The sequence below is a fragment of the Antedon bifida genome, chromosome 4 (assembly GCF_963402885.1).
Source record: "Antedon bifida chromosome 4, ecAntBifi1.1, whole genome shotgun sequence".
Taxonomy (NCBI): Eukaryota; Metazoa; Echinodermata; class Crinoidea; order Comatulida; family Antedonidae; genus Antedon; species Antedon bifida.
This window is the reverse complement of record NC_136229.1, coordinates 18,279,594-18,300,999: the sequence shown is the minus strand read 5'-3', so window position 1 is coordinate 18,300,999 and position 21,406 is coordinate 18,279,594. Positions and strand designations below refer to the sequence as shown.

General features: G+C 34.8%; 2 protein-coding genes across 2 annotated transcripts; both read right to left on the bottom strand.

Moving 5' to 3' along the window:
- Positions 1-165: 165 nt before the first annotated feature.
- On the bottom strand, positions 166-3,444 carry LOC144840112 (electron transfer flavoprotein subunit alpha, mitochondrial-like). The gene is made up of 7 exons (XM_078695781.1): positions 3,305-3,444; positions 2,332-2,481; positions 2,065-2,229; positions 1,659-1,869; positions 1,284-1,540; positions 751-897; positions 166-389 (listed from the first exon to the last, which is right to left on the bottom strand). The coding sequence occupies exons 1-7, from the start codon at positions 3,347-3,349 to the stop codon at positions 360-362; spliced, it is 1,005 nt and encodes a 334-aa protein (XP_078551907.1). The 5' UTR covers positions 3,350-3,444; the 3' UTR covers positions 166-359.
- A 2,026-nt stretch (positions 3,445-5,470) lies between these two features.
- LOC144840106 (putative helicase with zinc finger domain) lies at positions 5,471-21,138 on the bottom strand. Its single transcript, XM_078695768.1, has 17 exons — positions 21,078-21,138; positions 19,894-20,084; positions 19,421-19,582; positions 18,932-18,994; positions 16,964-17,154; positions 16,392-16,709; positions 15,896-16,085; positions 15,679-15,786; positions 14,555-15,129; positions 13,737-14,081; positions 13,339-13,443; positions 13,049-13,255; positions 12,499-12,752; positions 11,712-12,124; positions 11,298-11,481; positions 10,931-11,156; positions 5,471-10,766 (listed from the first exon to the last, which is right to left on the bottom strand). Exons 2-17 carry the CDS (start codon positions 20,065-20,067, stop codon positions 8,924-8,926), a joined length of 5,358 nt encoding a protein of 1,785 aa, XP_078551894.1. The 5' UTR covers positions 20,068-20,084; positions 21,078-21,138; the 3' UTR covers positions 5,471-8,923.
- Between the last annotated feature and the right edge of the window lie 268 nt (positions 21,139-21,406).

Below are 21,406 nucleotides of genomic sequence, written 5' to 3'. Positions count from 1 at the left end.
TTGTTTAAATAACAATACCTGTACATTCAAATGCATGGTGAATAAACACTAGATAAGTAAGATTGTTAGGAGTACCACAAAACTTGCTCTACCAACAATGCATTCCACAACCTTAGACCATGATTACCAATATATCCAGGATCACAAAACAAAATATACGAACAATTATCTTTGTAATTTTATTCATTCAGAGAAATAGATATAATTAAATTTTCCATTGTGTTAGTATAGCTAGCATGAATAAACATAGAGGCAGTATAATTGAGTGGGTTGGTCACTAGCACACCCAGAAGTGCTAGTAGAGAATTGTGACTGAATCATGCCATCTTGTTTGTTAAAATAATGTCCAACCAAAGTTCTTAAAGCTTTTCATTCATTTCAGGAATGGCCTAAAAAGAGAAAATAAAAATTACAAAAACTTGAATATTTATCAAAAAAAGATATGTATAATTAGGCCTTCGGGCCAATCATTGCTTGCCACTTTTGTGGTCATATAAGACTATTATATCAGTGCATGATCCAGAATTTTGAAATAAGTGCAGCACATAACCTAATGTCCTATCTTTTGCATTGTCCTTTTCAAAATTGAGGGACTCGGGCCAGCTGCGATCTTCCTATGTATATGGGTGAACACAGATTGAACATACTGTACAGTCTTTTTAAAACAATTTGGGGTTAAAGTATTTGTCATATTGTCCGTATACTGCAGGCCTGTAACTACTATTTGAGGGTTATCACTTGATTACATACCTTGAAGAGATCTGCCACAAGTCCATAGTCAGCAACTTGGAAGATGGGTGCCTCAGGGTCCTTGTTTATTGCCACAATTACTTTACTGTCCTTCATCCCTGCAAGATGTTGAATGGCTCCGGAGATACCCACAGCAATATACAGTTGCTAAATGAAGAATGATAAATATGTTATTAAGGAACACCCAGAAAACCATTTGGTTAAATTTAAAAAACATATTAACTGTTGACAATATTATGCTACTATTTAAAAAAATACTGTAATAATGTGAAACTACATTCAAGATTCAGCTGACACTGTTTACAACCAATATCATAATAGAAACTGGATGCTTTGTAGGCCAAAAACAAAATCTATGGACATTCACACAATATGTCTACGCTATACATAAAAAAAGCAATTCATATCTTATGCCACACTAATTGTGTATTGTTTATATGGCTTCATAAAAGTTTCCAAAATTTCAACATGAATTATTCTAAGCACTATTTATCTAATATTACGGTCTAGTACTAACAAATAACAAAGCTTACTGGTGCAACAATTTTCCCGGTTTGGCCGACTTGCATATCATTTGGCACGAACCCTGCGTCAACTGCCGCTCTAGATGCTCCGACAGCCGCATTTAGCTTCGAGGCTAATGTGTACAACATTTCAAAATTGTCACCATTTTTCATGCCACGTCCTCCAGAGATTACTGTTGATGCACTGGTCAATTCAGGTCGGTCACTCTTGGACAACATTTGACCCTCATATGTGGACAGATCATTTTTAGCATCAGAGCTTGGAGCTGCAAAATTATATAAAATGTTTTACTTTGGAATTTATAGCTTTAGTCTCTTTCCTTTATTTTATGGTAATATCATGGCCAACCACAACCTCACCACTACACAGTATCTCAAACTTACCTGGTTCAGTAGCTGCAGATCCACCACTATCTGCACACGCCTCAAACGATGTCCCCCTCACTGTAATAACTTTGACCGGATCTTTTGAACGTACAGTTGAAATCGCATTACCTGCATAAATTGTTCTAACAAATGTCTCTGGATCTTTTATATCAATAATATCTGAAATAGCAGCTACATCAAGCTTAGCTGCAACTCTTGGTAGGACGCTCTGTAAACAAAATATCAACAATGTAAAAACACATTTATACACTATCAAACTACTGTAGTAGAAAAAAAATGTGATGTACCCATAATGGACATGATGATTTCATATCACTACCATACTAGTTTGATAGTGTAGACAGAGCTTTATAATTGAATAAATTTAATATTTGTATACTTAAGAGGATAGACAATAGTGTACCTTAGAAAATGCTGTGGCTCCGGCTGCTATATGCGTAAAGTTAAATTGTTTTTGAGTCTCTAAAACGAGAGGTGCGACAGCTTCTGGAAGGAAACCATTATATGACTCGTTGTCAGCCAATAGGATCTTAGAAATTCCGCTTACTTTGCTTAATTCCTCCGCTACCTGCAAGAATTAAAATTAAATACCTATGTAAATATCTGATGATGACAGTAGAGGGAAATTTATCATGGTATAATCACTAAAGTAACATTCAAAAGCAATTACCTTAGAACACTGTGAGCCAACGACAAGACATGAAATGTCGCCTCCAAGTTTGCTGGCTGCTGTTAATGTATTCAACGTGATTGGATTCAACTGTTCATTGTTATGTTCAGCAATTACCAAAGTACTGTTATACCTTAACCCAATCGAAGTCTGCAAGAATACAAGTTAATTTATTTTACATGCTGTATATTATTTTATATTTGAAAAACACACACAAGGATCAATACCACATTATTTTTATGCACTTGTCAATTGTACGACTCACCAGATGACCCCCGGAAGAGGTGCGTCAGGGATGCATCATTCAAATAATTGTTGACGCAGGGGTGCATCAAAAAACTTAAGTGGAAGCCACATCAACAGTGTATCAATGTCTATCACTTTACTACCTACCATATTAATCACAATGCGTCAAAATAGGTCCGTCATGTTCACCTAAAGACAAGTCACTTTTTGGACACATTGGACAAATTACTTTCCCGGGGATCGTAATAGTGGGTTATACAATTATTGGCAAGTGCGTTATATTATATTTATAGCATTGTTTTATAAAGTGACTAGGAATGTCTTTTTTTAATGAATGATGCACATGCATGTTTAGTGCACAATTTATTTATTGTGAACGATATTAATAATAAAATTTAATAATTATTATTAATTAATTTTATTTTTTAATTTAGGCCTAGGCCTATACTTTTTTCTCTTTTGTAATAAATACGCACAACAAAGAAGGGCATGAAGAGGGTGAATAAATTAATGACAATATTGACTACTTATGCAGGTAGTGTACTGTAGGCCTAGGCAGAGAATTAGGTGAGCTGTACCGGTGACATTCCGACCGACTCGACTCCTTCAGCTTTGGCACTGTGTCACGTGTGGTCTTTTCGGACGCCGGGCCTACGTTTTCTTTCAGACATTTACAAATTAAATACATGCCTACATAAATCGGTTTTATTAATAAGTGATTACTTACAGATTGTGCAATCAACCGACTCTGTCTTGATAAATGACCCAACATTATTTGTCATAAAACCACAATTTTAAAACGAAACTCAAAAAATTTGGTGACCTTACTTCTACGTCATTGATTCGGAAATACGCCCTCGGTTGGTGGCTTAAACTTTTCTGGAGTTAATAAACACAGCAGATTCGTTTATATGAGGCGCAATTTGTGACATTAGTAATTTAATAGGCAACATTTTCTGGTATATTTAGTGTACTGTACTCTAAAAATTAATTATTTACTACACACCCTTTATTATTATTATCGCAATCAATCTAATGAAAAGAGCGTCAAGACTGTATGAAATACAGTAATATTATATCATTTTCTCACCCAAAGATCTTGATATAAACTTTCCTACATTGATTCCCTTCCTGGTAATAAAATTGCAGCCAACACAAAAGAAAAAAGATTAAAAATTTAAGATTCGCATTTGATTTTATTATCATTTTTAAGAAAGTTAAGAAGTTATACATAAAATTGTTGTCGATAGAAACGTTTCAACATCATAAATTCATCTCATAAAATGTATGTTACATTTTCGATCAATAACAACATTTTGGGAAAGAATTTAAAAACCATCGCATGAAAAATAAAGCTTATTTAGTTGTAGGCCTACAGTATAATATTATGTCAAAAGTTTAAATGTAACTGTTATAAACCTAAACCCATAGATCTATCTAGTAGTATTAATGCACTTGCCGGTATTATCAAGACGTTTAAAATACAACAAACAATTAAAAAAATTGTTGAATATTGATGAAATAAATAACGGACATTGTTAATTAGTTATGAAATTAATTTATAAAAGTGGTCTGCATGCTCGAAGAGACATACATGTTATCTATTTCCGGTAATGTGTACCGAAGTATTAAGCTCTGTCTACACTATCAAACAACTGTAGTAGAAAAAAAGTGTAATGTACCCAAATATGGTAGTGATATGCCCAAGTATAGTAGTGATATGACATCATGTCCATGGGTATTTTTTTGTCACATAAAGTTTGATAGACAGAGCTTTATGCAAAACAGAAAAAACACTATTTGATTTGTATCGCATATCTAGTTTTACTGATAAGTGTGAAAGAAGCAAAGGCACAGCAACAACAATAATTTTTAACTATATTATATAGTACTTAAAAATAATTCACTACCAAAAAATTGTATACAATTAGTCAACTGACAAAACCTACATTAAAACTAAGGATTAACATTCATACAATTGGGATCGTGTCCATTTAAAGTTACTATGCGTAATCATGCTTCAATTGTTCCAAATTACATATCTCACAATCTGAATTACTTTAAAATAATAGAAACCTTTTTATTTTTACAACGTAGCACTACGCTACACAGTTGTCGAATTCTGTGAATGCTCACAGAGCATGGACTGTAACACCACTTCTGTGAATGCTCACAGAGCATGGACTGTAACACCACTTCTGTGAATGCTCACAGAGCATGGACTGTAACACCACTTCTGTGAATGCTCACAGAGCATGGACTGTAACACCACTTCTGTGAATGCTCACAGAGCATGGACTGTAACACCACTTCTGTGAATGCTCACAGAGCATGGACTGTAACACCACTTCTGTGAATGCTCACAGAGCATGGACTGTAACACCACTTCTGTGAATGCTCACAGAGCATGGACTGTAACACCACTTCTGTGAATGCTCACAGAGCATGGACTGTAACACCACTTCTGTGAATGCTCACAGAGCATGGACTGTAACACCACTTCTGTGAATGCTCACAGAGCATGGACTGTAACACCACTTCTGTGAATGCTCACAGAGCATGGACTGTAACACCACTTCTGACATCGCATTGAAAAACTCTGGAGTTTACACACACTATACAAAATACAAGTGTTGACGCATTGGTTTGTGTAAATTCTGGAGTTTTGTTAGGTGTTGTGAAATGTGTATTAAACTCTGTATAGCTGTGTACTTAGGCACATCATGAAATTGTTGCTATTAATTACCGTAAGTGTATGCTAGGGTATAGTTTATTATGTGTGGACCCAACACTGTAATCAAGCGTCCTGCGCTGGCTACAGTGCAATGGCTGTCCCTGTGCTATTGGACTGTCAAATCACATTTTGGTTAAGAATTGTTCAGACTCACAAGAGTAAAGTTTGCGGCAGTTGTATATTAAAATGTTATCTCTATTCTGTAATACACAGCCAAGATTTGTTAAATTACACCCAATCAAATAACAAGAAATGTAAAGTGGTCATAGTACAATTACAATTACTTTCATAAAATCCTAATCCTTATCAATGTACAGAATATATATAAACCTAACCATACTGTACCTCCATATCAAATTTACCTTTAAAATTACCACTAAAAATAGTACGTTATCCAATGCATCATATAACAATAATAATTTGGACGTTGATTAAAATGTTATTTACACATACTGTACTGTAGCTTTTAATATTCTGAAACTGTTTCACTTCCCAAAAATACCACTACAAGAAGCTCATAGGCAGGATTTCTCTTTTTGAAGGAATTTCCTGCCTATATGCTTGTTCATCCATATCACATGACAATACATTTTGCTTACATCTTTACAGTTTACAGTATTAAAATGCTCCATGGTCAAAATTGTGTGACTTAAACTTCAATAAAGGTAAATTTGGTCAATAAAACTAATGCATCTAGGAACAGACTATATAAGCCAAAATGCTTATTCTGAACTCTCCATAATGAATGCCACTACTACTAAATCTAATCTACACCAACGATTGTTTCTGATTTTTACATTTGTATTTTCTGGGGACACATTTTGAAACCAAACTAGACTACTAATATATATTTGTATTAACTAACCATGTATGCAATTTTTGCCAAAATACAATTTCTGTACAATAGTATTTACAATATACAATGATCACAAAAATGGTTATCTACATTAGCTAAACCAAACTAATTTAATTTTGACTGCCAAAAATTGGGGGGGTTTAGAAAGCATGTTCCTATCGCTACTAATGGTAACCGCAAAATCACTATCGCCCATTGCCAGTTTTTTAAATAAATTTCCACAGTACAGATTAAAGATTTCAACCCTATATTGGTGTAAGAATAGCATTTGCAATTACTTTTTAAATGTTACGTGGTAGTCACAGAAGTTTGTACACGTTTTATCTTGGTCAGACATGAAGAGACGGTGTTGTACTAAGTTACATACTTATAGATTATAAATTTAACCAAATGATACCACCACACAAGATATATAAATAGTGTAAGCATAAACATAATTTTTACAAATCACACAACATTCATAATGCAGTACCTACAGAACAAAATACACTCTACATCCTAACTACAATTAAATATTTACTGACAAAACTAGCTAATCTACACACCTCAATTTAATAAAAGAAAAATAAAACTATTTATAAACCATCCGCTATATTATATATATTTTAAAGTAAAGGTATACACTTTATTCTTATATTCACAATTTGTTTTTTTAGTTTTAGTCATTTTTTATATATATTTTTTTGTTTTATTTTTGTTTTTGTAAAGAAATGATTGTATAATCAATCAAATTGGTAAACTGCATCTAAAAGATAACAACTATACAAATGGTATAGTGTAATATATAACATTTTAATTATATTTTATTACATACAGTATTAAGAGTAATTTGGTCTTCTAAGCGAAAGTTTAGGGTCCTTATTAAGGCTATGAATCTATACATATTTTAATTATTTTTAACAAAATTCTAATATTACTAATAGAAAAATGTTCTGCATGTTTACATTTGTTTTACTATTACACTATGACAATCTAAATACATACATTTTGCTACGTTATCATCAAAAACATGCAAATCTATTTGAAATATTTAATAACAGTGATTACAACTCACCAATGAATATGCAAATTAGATCATGAATATTCAACGAATTATCTTTTACTAAAAATCTAAGACAATTTCTTGGTCCTCTACGAGAAACATTAAAAAAAAATTTTTTTTACGTTCATTAGGCAACAAAGTGGTCACTAATTAGAGGGAACCAATGACTAATGATTTTCAAAATGAGATATATATAACATATTAACCAATACCATACTAAAAACATTTTTAAATTACTTTTTATCACTGCTAATCCAACAAATGGATGATATAATAACTAATCTTTTATAAACTAAACATGGTAATCTAAATTCACTTAACTACTTTTTTTTTTTTTTTTAATCAAATTTGGTTTCAACAAAATAAGTATACAGACACTCTTATTTACAACTATAGACACACTGCAAACTGTGAAGTCTACATTAATCAAATCAACCAAAAATTTACCAATTGAAAAACCCAATCAATAAATTGATAGATCAATCAATATATAAATCACCAATCAATATATCAATCAATATATCAATCACCAATCAATATATCAATAACCAATCAATGACCTGATTTAAGCAAAGTAATCAAAACATTACTATAATTTATTTAGAGAATCGCCATTAGTTTAGAATCAAATATATACAAAGTTTTCCAAAAAAACTACCAAACTAAACAAACTGGAATAGTTATTAATTGGAGTAAGCATAGACCTATAAATTAGGTCCACAGATTAAACGTGAAAAATTGGTCAAACTTTTCATTTTCTAAACATGCTCTTTTTTTTTTTTTACATTTTTAAAAACTTTATACTAAAGTAATATTATAAGAACGTTCAAAATCATAAACAAATTATTATTTTTTTTTCCTTTTTCTTTTTTAAATTTATTTTTTCCCCATTTTTTTTCTGAAACAGAGTAAAGATTTTTTTATTCTGAATTTTACAGGCATATCATAACGATTGCTTAATATACTCAAAATACACAATAGCATCTCCTTAAAACAAGATATAATTTTCTGAAAAAACTTCATAACCGACAACCTTCTTTAAATAAAAAAAATTGTTGTGTTGCTACCTTTGAAAAATATTTTGTTTAGTTTTTCTTTATTTTAGTATTTTCCATTTCCTTTTTGTATCATTCTTTTATGGACCTAGTTCAAAGTTCAAATCCAGATTCCAAAATACAGAACAATGCAAATGCAGTTACTGCAGTAAAAGCATTTTTGTTTAACCTTTTTATGCGATTACTTAGCAGCCTTTCATCATACACTTTTTAGTGCAGTGACTTGCCTTATAAAACAGTAGTAGCAAATAGTTACTACAGTAAAATAATGTAGTAAATGATCCATAAATATTGTGACATAAATAAAGGAGGAATACAAGTATGAACATAATATGTATGATAATGAAAATATGTAATAACAATATTACATTCTATAACCAAAAGCACACTGATGATAAAAGCACAGAAAACAAAAATGCTTCAAAAACCCAAATTGTGAGTTTGTTAAGTGCAACACAACAATCTTTTAAATAACAGAGGTACATGGCATTCATCTTTTTTTTTTCTTATAAACTAGTTTATCATACAGTACTTAGTGTACATATATAAATAGAAAAACTGTAAAATGTTATATAGGCTATTTCATTACCAAATCATCCCAAATTTTCTCCAAAAAAAGATTTAATTTTAAGTTTTTTTTTATACAAAAATCATTTATTTCAGTTGAAATATGAATAAAATCCATCTTTATTATGCCGATTTCCAAGGTCTTTGATAACTGACAATGGATCTGGCGATGACGCCTTGACGCGGTCATCAACCAACTTAGGCTTCGGTTTAGGTGGTTGTCGAAGGGCGCTAGCATATGACTTTCCTGGTGCCTTTAACTCTTCTTGGCTAGGGTTACTTTGTAATCTTGGCGCCGAATCTTTTGACCAATTCATTGCCAGTTGATTTTGAGGAAAATCGATGTTGTAAGAAGCTGTCGGGGATCGACTATTGCTTTCTGAAAAGAAGAGATTATTTTGGTGCGACTGCTGTGCCTTTGCCACTTCAACATGAGGGGACACACCACCCGTTTTACGTTGGAACTGATCGCTTTTCCACGATTCTGGTGAATCACTCCAGGCATCCAATGGCTTTCCTGGTCTGCCATATGGAGCTCGGCCCGGTTGAATTATATCCATGTTGGAGTTTCGTGGAAAATCCAACAATCCATTTAGGCTAGCAGTATTTATCATTTCTTGCGACATATTCATTGGTAACATGCCAGCGTGTTCAAGTTTTGTTTGATCCAACTGACTGGAAGCAGTGAACTGGGATGCTTCCATGGCCTGTCCGCATTGAATGCCATCTCCTGTGAATGGCATTCTTCCAGAGTTTTTTGGCATTTTCATAAGCATCTTGTTCAGTTCCGCAAGAGGGAGTACGTCATCACCTTTTACTGGTTGATTAGTGTGTTTGTTATTGTTCTGTACTGTGATGTTGCTCCCATTTTGATTCTTTGTGACAAATGGACGTTGGTCAGAAACCTGTACCGGTTTTTGCTCGCCAGGGTTCAGTGCCTTGTAATTCATACCGTTTTGAGCGTTGCCGACTGGTATTGTTCCACTTTGTTGATTTATCACACCTGTGTTATGTAAATTAGCCCCACTTCTATTATTATAATGAGGTGCACTTTTGTAATTCTGATAGCCAGCTGAAGGGTTATTCTGAACCACTTGAGCACCTGGATGGGTGGGAGATGGGTGATACCTTGGCGACAACATTCCAGATGGCATGTTCTGCGGTGGATGACCCGGCGGTTGATGATAACTATGATACTGTTGATGACCTCCGACCTGTGAACCATATTGTGTAGGGTGACCACCTGGTACGTGTTGATTATGTTGTGGAGGATAGCCACTTGGTGAATGACGCTGAGGTTGCACGACACCTGGTGAATGTTGCTGAGGTTGGTTACGATAATTACCAGGATATTGGGCCGGGGTCCCTCCATGACGTGTCACATTTCCATGATTAGGCTTAGGGGAAAGCTGTGATGGTGGTGTGACCATTCCGTGGGAGGGAGAATGCCGCAGAGGATAGTTTACATACGGATGTCCGGTCATCTGATCAATAAGATGGTTTCCGATCGGAACATATGGAGGCATACGCATCATGGGATACACCGGAAGATAAACATATTTTCCACCTGTGTTGGGATCGATTGTCAACGGATGATGGCGATACATATTTGCATGATGGTGATAAGGTGTATTAACAGTCTGTGCACGTAATGGTGCTCCTATCAAGGGGCTACTAGCCGGCGACGGAGTCAGCGGGGGTGGAGTTGGGGTACCTGCTGGTGATAAAACAGCTTTTGTTAACCCTGCTTGGTAGACTGGAACACCCGTCATTTGTGCTCTGAGAGCTCTCGGGATGAACTCCTTTGCAAGAGGGTTTAAAGTGTACGTCTTTTTCAGCTCAACACCAGACAGCTGTGCCTGAATGCTTTTGTAAGTTATTCCGTGCAGGCTCTTATTTTCATCACAAATTTTGATAAAATTCTCCCATAGAATTCTGTAAAACAATTTTTATTAAGACAATACTGAGAAAAATTCATACATACAGGGGACATTCATAAAGGGACATTTCTGTGAAATGAACGAATTATATGTACACTACAGCCAACCCCTATTAAGAAGACACTTTGTTGGGTAATAGATATACTGTATACTACAAACCTGCACTTTCCAATCGAGCAAAGAGACACTGGATCACCAACGACAGCCACAAGACTCTGCGCTCTTGTTATTGCAGTGTTCAACAACTTATCATTCGATAGAAAGCCGTAGTCTACATCAGACGCACTTTTCAACTTTCCCTTTGAAGTTAGGTTGCTGGACAATTCAGCTTTACACGTATGACGGGTGCGAACTGTGCTAATGAACAATGCACGGAACTGTTTACCTGAAAATTTTCAAGAAGATTAATTTCGAAAGCTTGAAGTAAGATCAGGCAGCATCAATTTTCTACGAACATACAAGCTATGTGAGAATAGCAAAAAACTGAACAAATTACTGCAGTAACTTCAGTGAAATGATAATTTACCTTGTACATTCATGACACGCTCCACAGTAACATTGCCAAGACGTTGTTTACGTAGTTCAGATCTGATCTTATAAACCTGGTCAGTATAAGGGGTCACCACACCTATACTGGTGTCAGTAAGACTACCCCACTCCTTTGGCCATGACCTTTGAACTTCCTTTACACGTTCAACAATTTCATAAACCTAAATAATTTCCAAGCAAAAAAGTTGTTTTAATTAAAATTTATTCTTCTTTAAGGCCTGTAACGATTACAACAATGTAAAACATCAGTATATGGGTATATACGTGTACATCCAATTAGAGTTTTACATGGCGATTACATTACACGGTAAACTTATCCCAGAAGAAGTTGTATGTGTGAATTGGGTATTAGCTCCATTATGTTATACCACAAAGGTGACAAAATACATACCTCAGCAATATTGTAGAATGTGGTGCTATTCTTATCCTGAATGTCCTCACCACGAGCTGTAAAAAATGTCAGCGGAAAATATTTCTCACTCGCCGGTTGTTGACCGCTAGATAGGAGCTTTCCCTCATAGAAAAGCTTTGATGCATACGAGACAATCGCTTCATGTGATCTGTAATTCTCACAAAGAAGAATCTTGCATTGATGCTCTACTGGGTACATGTCGTGGAGACGCTCAAGAAGGGAGATGTGTAAGTTACGATCACGTGCGAATTCAGAGTGCACAAGCGGGCTGATCTGCATGTGGTCACCAGCAAGGACGATTCGTGTGTTCTTCGTTGCGAGAGCAAGAGGCATGATGGTTTCGCATTCCATAGCTTGAGCTGCTTCATCAAGAAGTATATGCGTGAAGACACCTACAGATATAAAAAGACAAAAATATGAGAGAGAGATAGAGAGATTATTGGTCAGATTTTTGCCCTACTCTGACATAATTTTGTACTTTACATTGGGAACAATGTAATTCTCAGGTGGGATTTGAACCCACGACTTCCAGATCACAAGCCTGGCATTTATACCTCTAGAGCACCAACTTGCGCTGATGGCTAGGGGTTAGATTCGAGCCCAACTAAGCAGCGGGTACCGCACCAACAGGAAGACAATTGTATTTAACTACTGTGGAGTAGCTTTCAGGGAGGTAAACAGGGCAAACATCTGACCAATTACTCAACTCCCCGACATAAAGCTACTCCACAGTAGTTAAATCATAAGACATTTTTAAAACTTGTACCTGGCTCAAGATCTAAATGACTGAGGTCACGAGATGTGCTAAGGGTCGCCACAACCACACGGTGCTTCATGATCATATCCTTGGTGGGCTGAATAAATTGCAATTCATTCTCCGACATGACGCAATATAATCTCACGGTGGGATGAACTGTAGCCACCCAACGTCCATGGAAATAGACACGTAGAGGGCGAGCAGAATCATTTCCTGCTTGTACAAATGGGTGCAAGTACTCTCTAATGTACAAATCAGCAGCACTGTAGAGGTAAGGAAAATCAAATTGACATGAATAAAATTTTTAACAGTAGATTTAGGAGGGTATCAAGCAAAAAAAATCATCCTTACTTATCTAAAATACTATACATAATGATGTAATATGTATGTGTGTATTACGTAATAACAATGCCAGACTGGCTCATAAAAAATTGCATCCATTCACTTTGGTTTTATACATTTTTAATTTCCATTTCTTTGGTATTTATTCTTCGTATTTTAAATGTATTGTTGAATGGATACTAAATGAATAAATACATAAAATAAATAGGATAATTACCTGTTTGAATGTGTACAAATCAGTACCCTTGTGTTAGGCTGCTGCAGAATAAGCTTAGTTGCCTGAGCTAATGTGTACGTCTTTCCTGTACCAAAAGGGCCAATCAGAAAGATAGGTGGAAAACGTGAGGTCAGAGGTGAAGTTATTGCAATAATTGCCTCTTTTTGTCTTGCATTTAACCGTTGGTCGCTACTTTCACTCCATTGCCTATGAAAGATTAAATAAAGAAATTTTGAATATAAATGTTGGTGTCTATGAATAAACAGTATGGTACAATGTTAAATACATACCTATGAGGTGTCCAATTGATATCCAGAGCTTTGCTGACCTCAGGAAAGATTATACCTACATCTGGGAGTTTGTCCACTGCATAATGCATCTCACAAATTGGCAGCCTGAAGGTAAACAAAAATATACAGTACAACTATTGTTTTAAGTTCAAAATAAAGATACATTGTAAAAGCTTACTTAAGACAAGCAAAAAATAATAATGCATTAATAATATGAAATATGAATTTTTGTAATATGTAAAATAGCATACTGCATTATTTATGTTATACAATATCTGTTGAAGTTGAAATAAATAAGCAAACCGTGCATACAAAACGTTTGTGTGGAGGAATTGTATGGAATACATCTTGTAATTGGTGATTTAACTTCAAATCTAGAGTGTAATAGATACACTTACCTATTTAATTGGAACTGGACGTAGACTTCCAGCTCTGTATCCGCCTTCAACTCAAGCTCATTCACACACCTCTTTGACAATTTTAAGTACACAAATCCTTTGCCCTTTTCCTCAATAACTGAAGTGTAGACTTTCTCTGGTTCTTTGCCATTCACACTAGCTCCTAGCAAGATTAAGTTACAGCTACTCAGGATGAGTCGTCCCGCACTCTTATCCTCCGACAGTTCGTTGTTTAACTTAAGCAATGCGAACAGTTCACCACCTTGAGCATACCTTGCTCCAACGTTCCGATGCGGAACAAGTAAAAAACTAGTAATCAACTGGATTCTAGTTTTAACATTAAACCTGTAAAACAAAGTTCCTCTTTAAAATCTAAACTTATCTTATCATTACAATCATCAGGACATGACTGTTAACCAAGTCTGTTCTTATGCGACAAACTCAAGCATCATGGTAACATGTTCATATGCGAGTCTATTTGGAAATCTGAAAGGGTATCTTTCTTAATGCACACACATGATAACTAGTAACATAGATGTTTACACTCCTACTAGCATCATTCTAAATAAACTCAGGAGATGTAGCTACAAGAAAGCATAAGTGAATGCATCAGGCCAATCAGAATGGTTTATTAGGTATTACATTCAGTGACTACTGACCCAATAGTTCTTTATTATTTTGCCAGTCATTTCATGTTGATTTCAAGTCTCTAGAACGCAGGGCTTATGGGAAGTTAGTTTGACTAACCTTTACTAGACTGGACAAGTGAAATATCAAGCCCTGACCTTAGCTTAGACCTGGGCTTAGAGAGAACTTACCTACTAATACTTTGATATTGCGCTATCTCTTCTATGTGTAATAAATCATGCATCTTCTCCCTATAAATATTCTTTGTTAGTTTCTTTTTAAGAACCGATCCTTTAAAAAGTTGTTCCGTTGTGCGAGGTGGGTGGTAATAACTAATTAATCCACTATCTTTCTCACTGAACAAGTGTGGGGTTGGTTCAAATGCAATGATCGTTTTATTCGTGCTGTCCCAACGCTCCGAGATATTTACAATCGTGTTACGTACTTCATCAAGTTGTTGTTGGTCAGACACAGACACGGCATCGACGAACAGATGTTGGATTAAAACGGGCATTTCACCAAAATCAAACACAATAGACTGCCGAAAGGTTCCGTAAATTTCAGACGTGAACTGTACTTTGATGCGATACATTCGTTCTTTTGATTTACCCGCGTTCTCACCGTGTGTGTTAGCCCAATCTTGACATGATCCCGGTACATCTTGATCAACCTGTTTATTCGTATCTCCGATACTGAGACTGCGAATACTGAAGTGTGTTCGATGAATGTCATACAGAAGAGACACATGATGTAACTCCATAGATGGCTAATGAAAAGATTATAATACAGAATAAGATGACTGTCATTACAACAATTTCTGTTTGCGATGATCTTATAAGTTAAGCATTACACTATTTGCCCAAGTTCTCACTCTGCTCTGTAAAAGCGATTTCATTTTTCTGTACACCCAAAAAAGGTTAAAATGTGCATATCTGTGATAACAGAATCGAAAGATCTACCAAATTGGAACCTAACAATTAAACAAAATTTGTCAAACCAAACTCAAAATAATTAGGCAAGTAGTACCTACATATCAGGTCATCACAAAATCAAAAGCTCCATATTACTTCCAACAGGTAACCCCTACTCGTCTCGAAAATGTACTAGGTTCTTTAAGTGCACATGAGCTAGATTTGAAAACTGGAACTACGGTTTATAGTCCTTATCCGAGAAGCAAGTGAGCCTTGAACCCTTGCCGATGTTATGGCTACGTAATTACGGTTCCACTGTCTTAACCGCTCGGCCATTCACTCGCTATTTACTACCTATACTCATTAAAAACAATGGCGGCGTAGCGCTTCTCGGAAATTCTTACCTTGCAATGAATAGTAAAAGTCCATGACTTAGCTGAACTTTTGCTTGACACTGTAACATTAAGGCTAGAGTTTACATCCAGTTTAACACTGTCTATTTTGTCAGTTATCTGTAAAGAAAGAAATTCTAAATAAACATTTCAACTCGGAATAAATAACAAACATACTATTGAGATAAAATGAAAAACTGTGTGTAATCTAGAAAAAGTGTTCACATACCACGTCTGTTGGTGTTGCTGCATTGACCAACTTTTCTAGCAATGTTTCAACATAACTGCTTCCATGCAGTTGCTTCTCACGTGCCTGCTGAAGTTTCATCTGTCTGTAACGGTAGCGCTCAATCCACTCGGCTAGCTCATCTTCTGAATGTGCACACGTACACTGTGCACCAAAACGACAGCGGACAAAACTAATTATAAGAAAACAAGTAATAGGTGTTTGTATAGATTATACCCTTACTTAAAAACTTGTGTAATGTTTTAATATATTGAGCAAGCAGTCAGTGCATGTGGTCTCTTGACTGGTTGGACACTTGTTCTATTTATTCGTTTGTAACTTTAAACATATGTTTATAAATGAGTATTGGCAGTAACAAATGAGAGATTAGTAATTAATAGTATAACATTTGCTTCATTTTTCCATGCATTTATATGCATGGTTTGAACAGTGCAAGCATACCTGCTCCAATACAGTCATTTAAACTATATATACTCACTTAGAACATAAAATATAGTCATCGCTAGTGATGCCTCTAGGTGGCGGTCTAAACTTCCAATCGTGACCTTCGTCCGACATAATGATGGCTTGATGACTTTCGCTAAGGCAATGAATATGTAGATCAACTTGCGTTGAAAACTGTAAGTTGCAGTAGGTGCAAGGGAAGTTAGTGGAACCAACTGCAGACATGATCTTGCCATCATTACTACGTCTGCGATCTAGGCCAGATGTTGGACTGCTAGTGCTGCCACCACTTGATTGACGGGTTAGGATGGTTGGGCTTGTTGGTGATTTGGTAACAGGCGAGATACTCGAGCTAGAATTTTTAAGAAGCGAAAAAAAGATCATAGTTTTTTAGCCGTTATATTTTGAATTAAGAAGTTTCCCTGTAAGGCCATATCTTACAGCTCCACACATGAATAGTAAAGTAAACTAAATTATTATAACAGCATTAAACTGTAGATTGATTAATGCAAAAATAGTGCTGTAAGAAAACCTTTTTTTGGAAAATCACCACTACTACTGTAATCTTTTTTACAACAATCACCACTACTAAGTCCTCCTACTTACCTTGAACTTGACCTTCGACGAGAGATTTCATTGTAGGCTGAATTTCCATTACTTTTTGTTATTTGAAGAGGACTATGGGTTGGTGGTGGGCGTGTTTGATTCACTAAGGTCACTTTGCCACCATAGCTGGACTTGGCAGTTGGACTGGGCAAGCATTCTGGACTATTTGGAATATCATCTACTTCAATCCCCTAGAAAAACAATGTTATCTTGGTTTAATAATCCAATCTACTTTATGATAGCATCTACAGTAAGCCAAAATCAGAAAATTGGGGTTAGTTACTAAAGTTAACACAAGGTAGATTTAATAATGGTTACTACTGTAAATGTCCAGATAAGAATCAAAAACTTATACTGTAGTGTAGATTATGTGGGCTAATATGTACGGTTACTAAACAACTTAAACAACTTAGTGCGAAGATTGAAAACGATATTTTACCAGTATTTACTAGTCGTAAGATAGGTGACACCTTAAAACCTAAAGAAATGAAACCCAGAATCATTAATTCACAATGCGTGGTGTACAAATTTCAATGTGGTTTGTGTGATACAAACTATGTCGGTTACACTTGCCGACACCTTTACAAACGCATTAATGAACATAACAAAAGTATTATAGGCGATCACCTAAAACAACATGGCATAACTGGTGATATCTCAGAATACTTTAGAGTCTTATCTAAATGTAACAATAAGTTTGATTGCCTAATTAAGGAGATGTTGTGGATCAAAGAGATAAAACCTACACTCAATAAACAATCGGATTCCATCAAAGCTAAATTGTTTATCTAACTCAGTAGGAGGAGCTAATTACTTAATTAGCCCTCAATTAGCATTTCCTGTCACCAACTTTGGTGCTTAGTGCACATAATTATTATTGTTTTGTATTCACTTGATCTTGAAAATGGTTCTATGATGGTACCGAAACGTCGATCTCTATTTTTGTCATTAAATTTTATATTGAAAATAATATGTACCTGTCCAGGATATTCTAAAAGCTCTGTCTACACTATCAAACTTTATGTAACAAAAAAATGTGATATGCCCATATATGGACACGACGATGTCATATCACTACCATATTTTGGCATATTACTACCATACTTGGGCACATCACACCTTTTTTTGTCAAACTGTTCGATAGTGGAGACAGAGCTTAATGAAGATTCAGCATTAGTATAGATAGCAGTACAATGTGGCACACTATTCAGGGGACACCCATTTTAATAGACACATTTCTGTAAACTGAACAGGGGCAACAATACACATGTTTTAACATTATGGTCAACCCCTGTTCAGGCAACACCCTCAAAAGGGGAAACTTTGTTGGGTCCGGAGGTGTCTCCTTAATATAATTGTCTCCTTATATAATTGCAACTGAATCATGTACGTGGACAGACAAACAAGTAAGGGTGAAAACATAACTTCCTTGGTGTGAGTAACAATGATACATTTAGGGTGTGAAGAAATGTATTATTGTTATTTCCAAGATTGCATACCAGTTTATTATTAGTTATTAATATATTGTTTTCATAACAAAACAAAACTGCAACTCATTGCCATGTACAGGCAAATACATTTGATGACTGTAAATGCAAACTTTAAAACATTATTATTTCCTGATTTCACTGTTTAGTAATGAATCACTTCTTCTTCAGCTTTTAACATAAGTTGGCAAGTTTACAAAGTTTAGCTGTTAGTTTAGTTGTTTCTTTCCTTTTCATTATTTTGTACATGCTTTATGGAAAAAACAAGGCATGATTTTAAAAAGGATTTCAGAATTTAAGCTAATCTAAAGACTAATCTATGCCCAGTATCATTTTTATGATACAAAAATGTTATAGTACAAGTACATTTTAACAACATGGATATCTATTTTTGTTCAATTTTGGACAAAACCTAACTAACCACAATTTGACGATTTTTTTACCTTAAAATTGCATAAAACAAACAATTAAATATCCTCACCTTTGCTTCTAATGCATCAAGTATTTTTTGTAGCCGAGACAACTCGATCATCGCCGACTGACTCTAAAAATAGAGAAAAACATTTATTTGATGAAATTCTCAATAATGAACTTGTTACATACAGTAAGCTTTGTCTACACTATCAAAATGTATGTGACAAAAAATGTGATGCACCTATGGACACGATGATGTCATATTACTACCATATTTGGGCACAAACTAGTTTGATAGTGTAGACAGAGCTTAAGATACAACCAATTTATAGAAACAATAGAGTAACCATGGATTTCAAAGCCAATTCTACTCAGCATGTACTGGAAAATGTTATCTTCTTCTTCATAACTTTTTGACACCACTCCCTAGACTTCTCTACAATACATCCCAGCAGTAGAGCCCATCATTTAAGGGGACACTTTGTTTGGTCCTGAATGTGTCCCCTTAATGGGATGTTTCCTCTAAGTAAGATTGATTTTTTTCAACAAAACTCACCTTAGGTTCCACCTTACACCAAGTCTTAGCAACATCATAAGCATCTTGATATCTGTTGAGCTTGGCAAGAGCTACCGTCTTTCTACTAAGAGCTTTCCCGCTTCGATTCTGGGTCAGGTTTAATAGTTCATCACAGTCTTCAATGGCTTTTTCATATTTTTCCTTTAAGAGAAAGTTTTAGGTTTTTAAATGAAAACATACAGTATATACAATCTATACCATCATCCTCTCTTCTCACTTTCTCTCTACATCTCTTAAGATGTGTTCACACAGATTCAGATTTGGCCCAGTGGCCAGAGAAAATTCTGTGTTATGTACGTTACATTTTTTGGATGCTGCATTCACACACATCATTTTGAACAAAATCTGAAAAAAGTTAGTGACACTACACCCATTTTTCATGAAAACCACCTGGCTTCATGTGAACAGAGCTTAATTCATTCATTCATTAATTCACTCTATAATTAACTTACTAATTTAAGGTAACACTGTGAGCGTTTGTTAACATAAGATAAGTGTAGATCTTTCTGCGACGTTAGCCGTACATACTCTAGCACTTGAGTGAACAGTACGGCAGCCTGTGTGTAGTGTTGTAATTGATATTCTTTGTTGGCTTGGTCATGGAGCTCTTTGTGCTTTTCATCCATCTTATAGCCACATTTCCCTGTCATAAAATAAAGTAATAATAATAACTACTTTATTTCAAAATGAAAAACTTGATAACTTAAAGTGTTTGTAACAAGGCTGTTTATACAGCATGCAAAATTATTTACAAATACAAATTATAAAATATACTACAGTTACACCAACAATCAAAACTTAAATTTAAAAATTAAAATAAAAGAACACAAAAATCTACAGAAATGTAATTTACAGGTAACAAGATATTATGATACAGTATGCCTGAAACTTCCTTTATGTTTGCATAATTTTTAGAGAGAATAATAAGTCTGAATTATGCCAAGTTAATTTTGGATATGATCAAAAGATTCAGTGTGGTTTTGCATTAATTGCACGAAAATGTCAGTTTATTCTATTGAAATTGGCTATTGCAACCAATATTCTATTATAATTTATCAATCATTCAATATTATATAATTATTGTTTTTAAGATTGAGTTTCACTCTCAGTTGAGGCACCTTTTTTATTCTTGCAGATTGTTCAATATCTATCTAGCCTTATTTAGCCTAGACAGATTTATTTGAGAATGTGTAAAATAAATGAAAACAATTATATATCAATATTAAAAATAAAATATATTAATATTATTATTAAACATAAGTCTAGATCTACGACATTAATTAATTAATTAAGCAAACATTTTTCCTAGGCTTAGAAAATCATATTTCATGAACATTGCATCCCTAGCATAAACCTGACTAGACATGGCTACCTCACGATTACATCATCTGAAGGTCCTCCTAGGTAGGCCAAAGTCTAGCTAGCCAGCCAGCAGCCAGCCAGGACCCAGGTAAGTCTGCTTCAGCTGGATCGTTGGCTCCTATTTTTGCACCGCTGTTCAGCCCACAACAAGATGTTTTTTACCCAGCTGGAGCAATACAAAATCCTTGATTTTATGCCCTGACTTCAGGAAACACAATTTATGTTTGCGAAGAAGCAATAATATTTAAATATCATAAAATTAAGTATTACATACCAATAATATGGCTCTAAGAGGGCTATTTCTTCCACTCATCATCAGCCATTTTTGTTTTCGCGGAAGGAAAGGAATTGAACGGACCTTTTTTTGTAACGAAATCTGACGTTTATCTTTGCGCGAATTAAACGTCATGTGATTAAACAGGATTCGTTCATTTATAAAACGGGGGTTTATAGTTTTTGTTTCTTGTTCTTTTACAAGGCTAAAATGAATTCATGACACAAAATTGGTCGGATACGTGCAGTATCTCAACAAAAAATATTAAATTATTGATTATTAGATATGAAAAAATATAGCTAGAGATTTGCCGCTCCGTGATGTTTAAC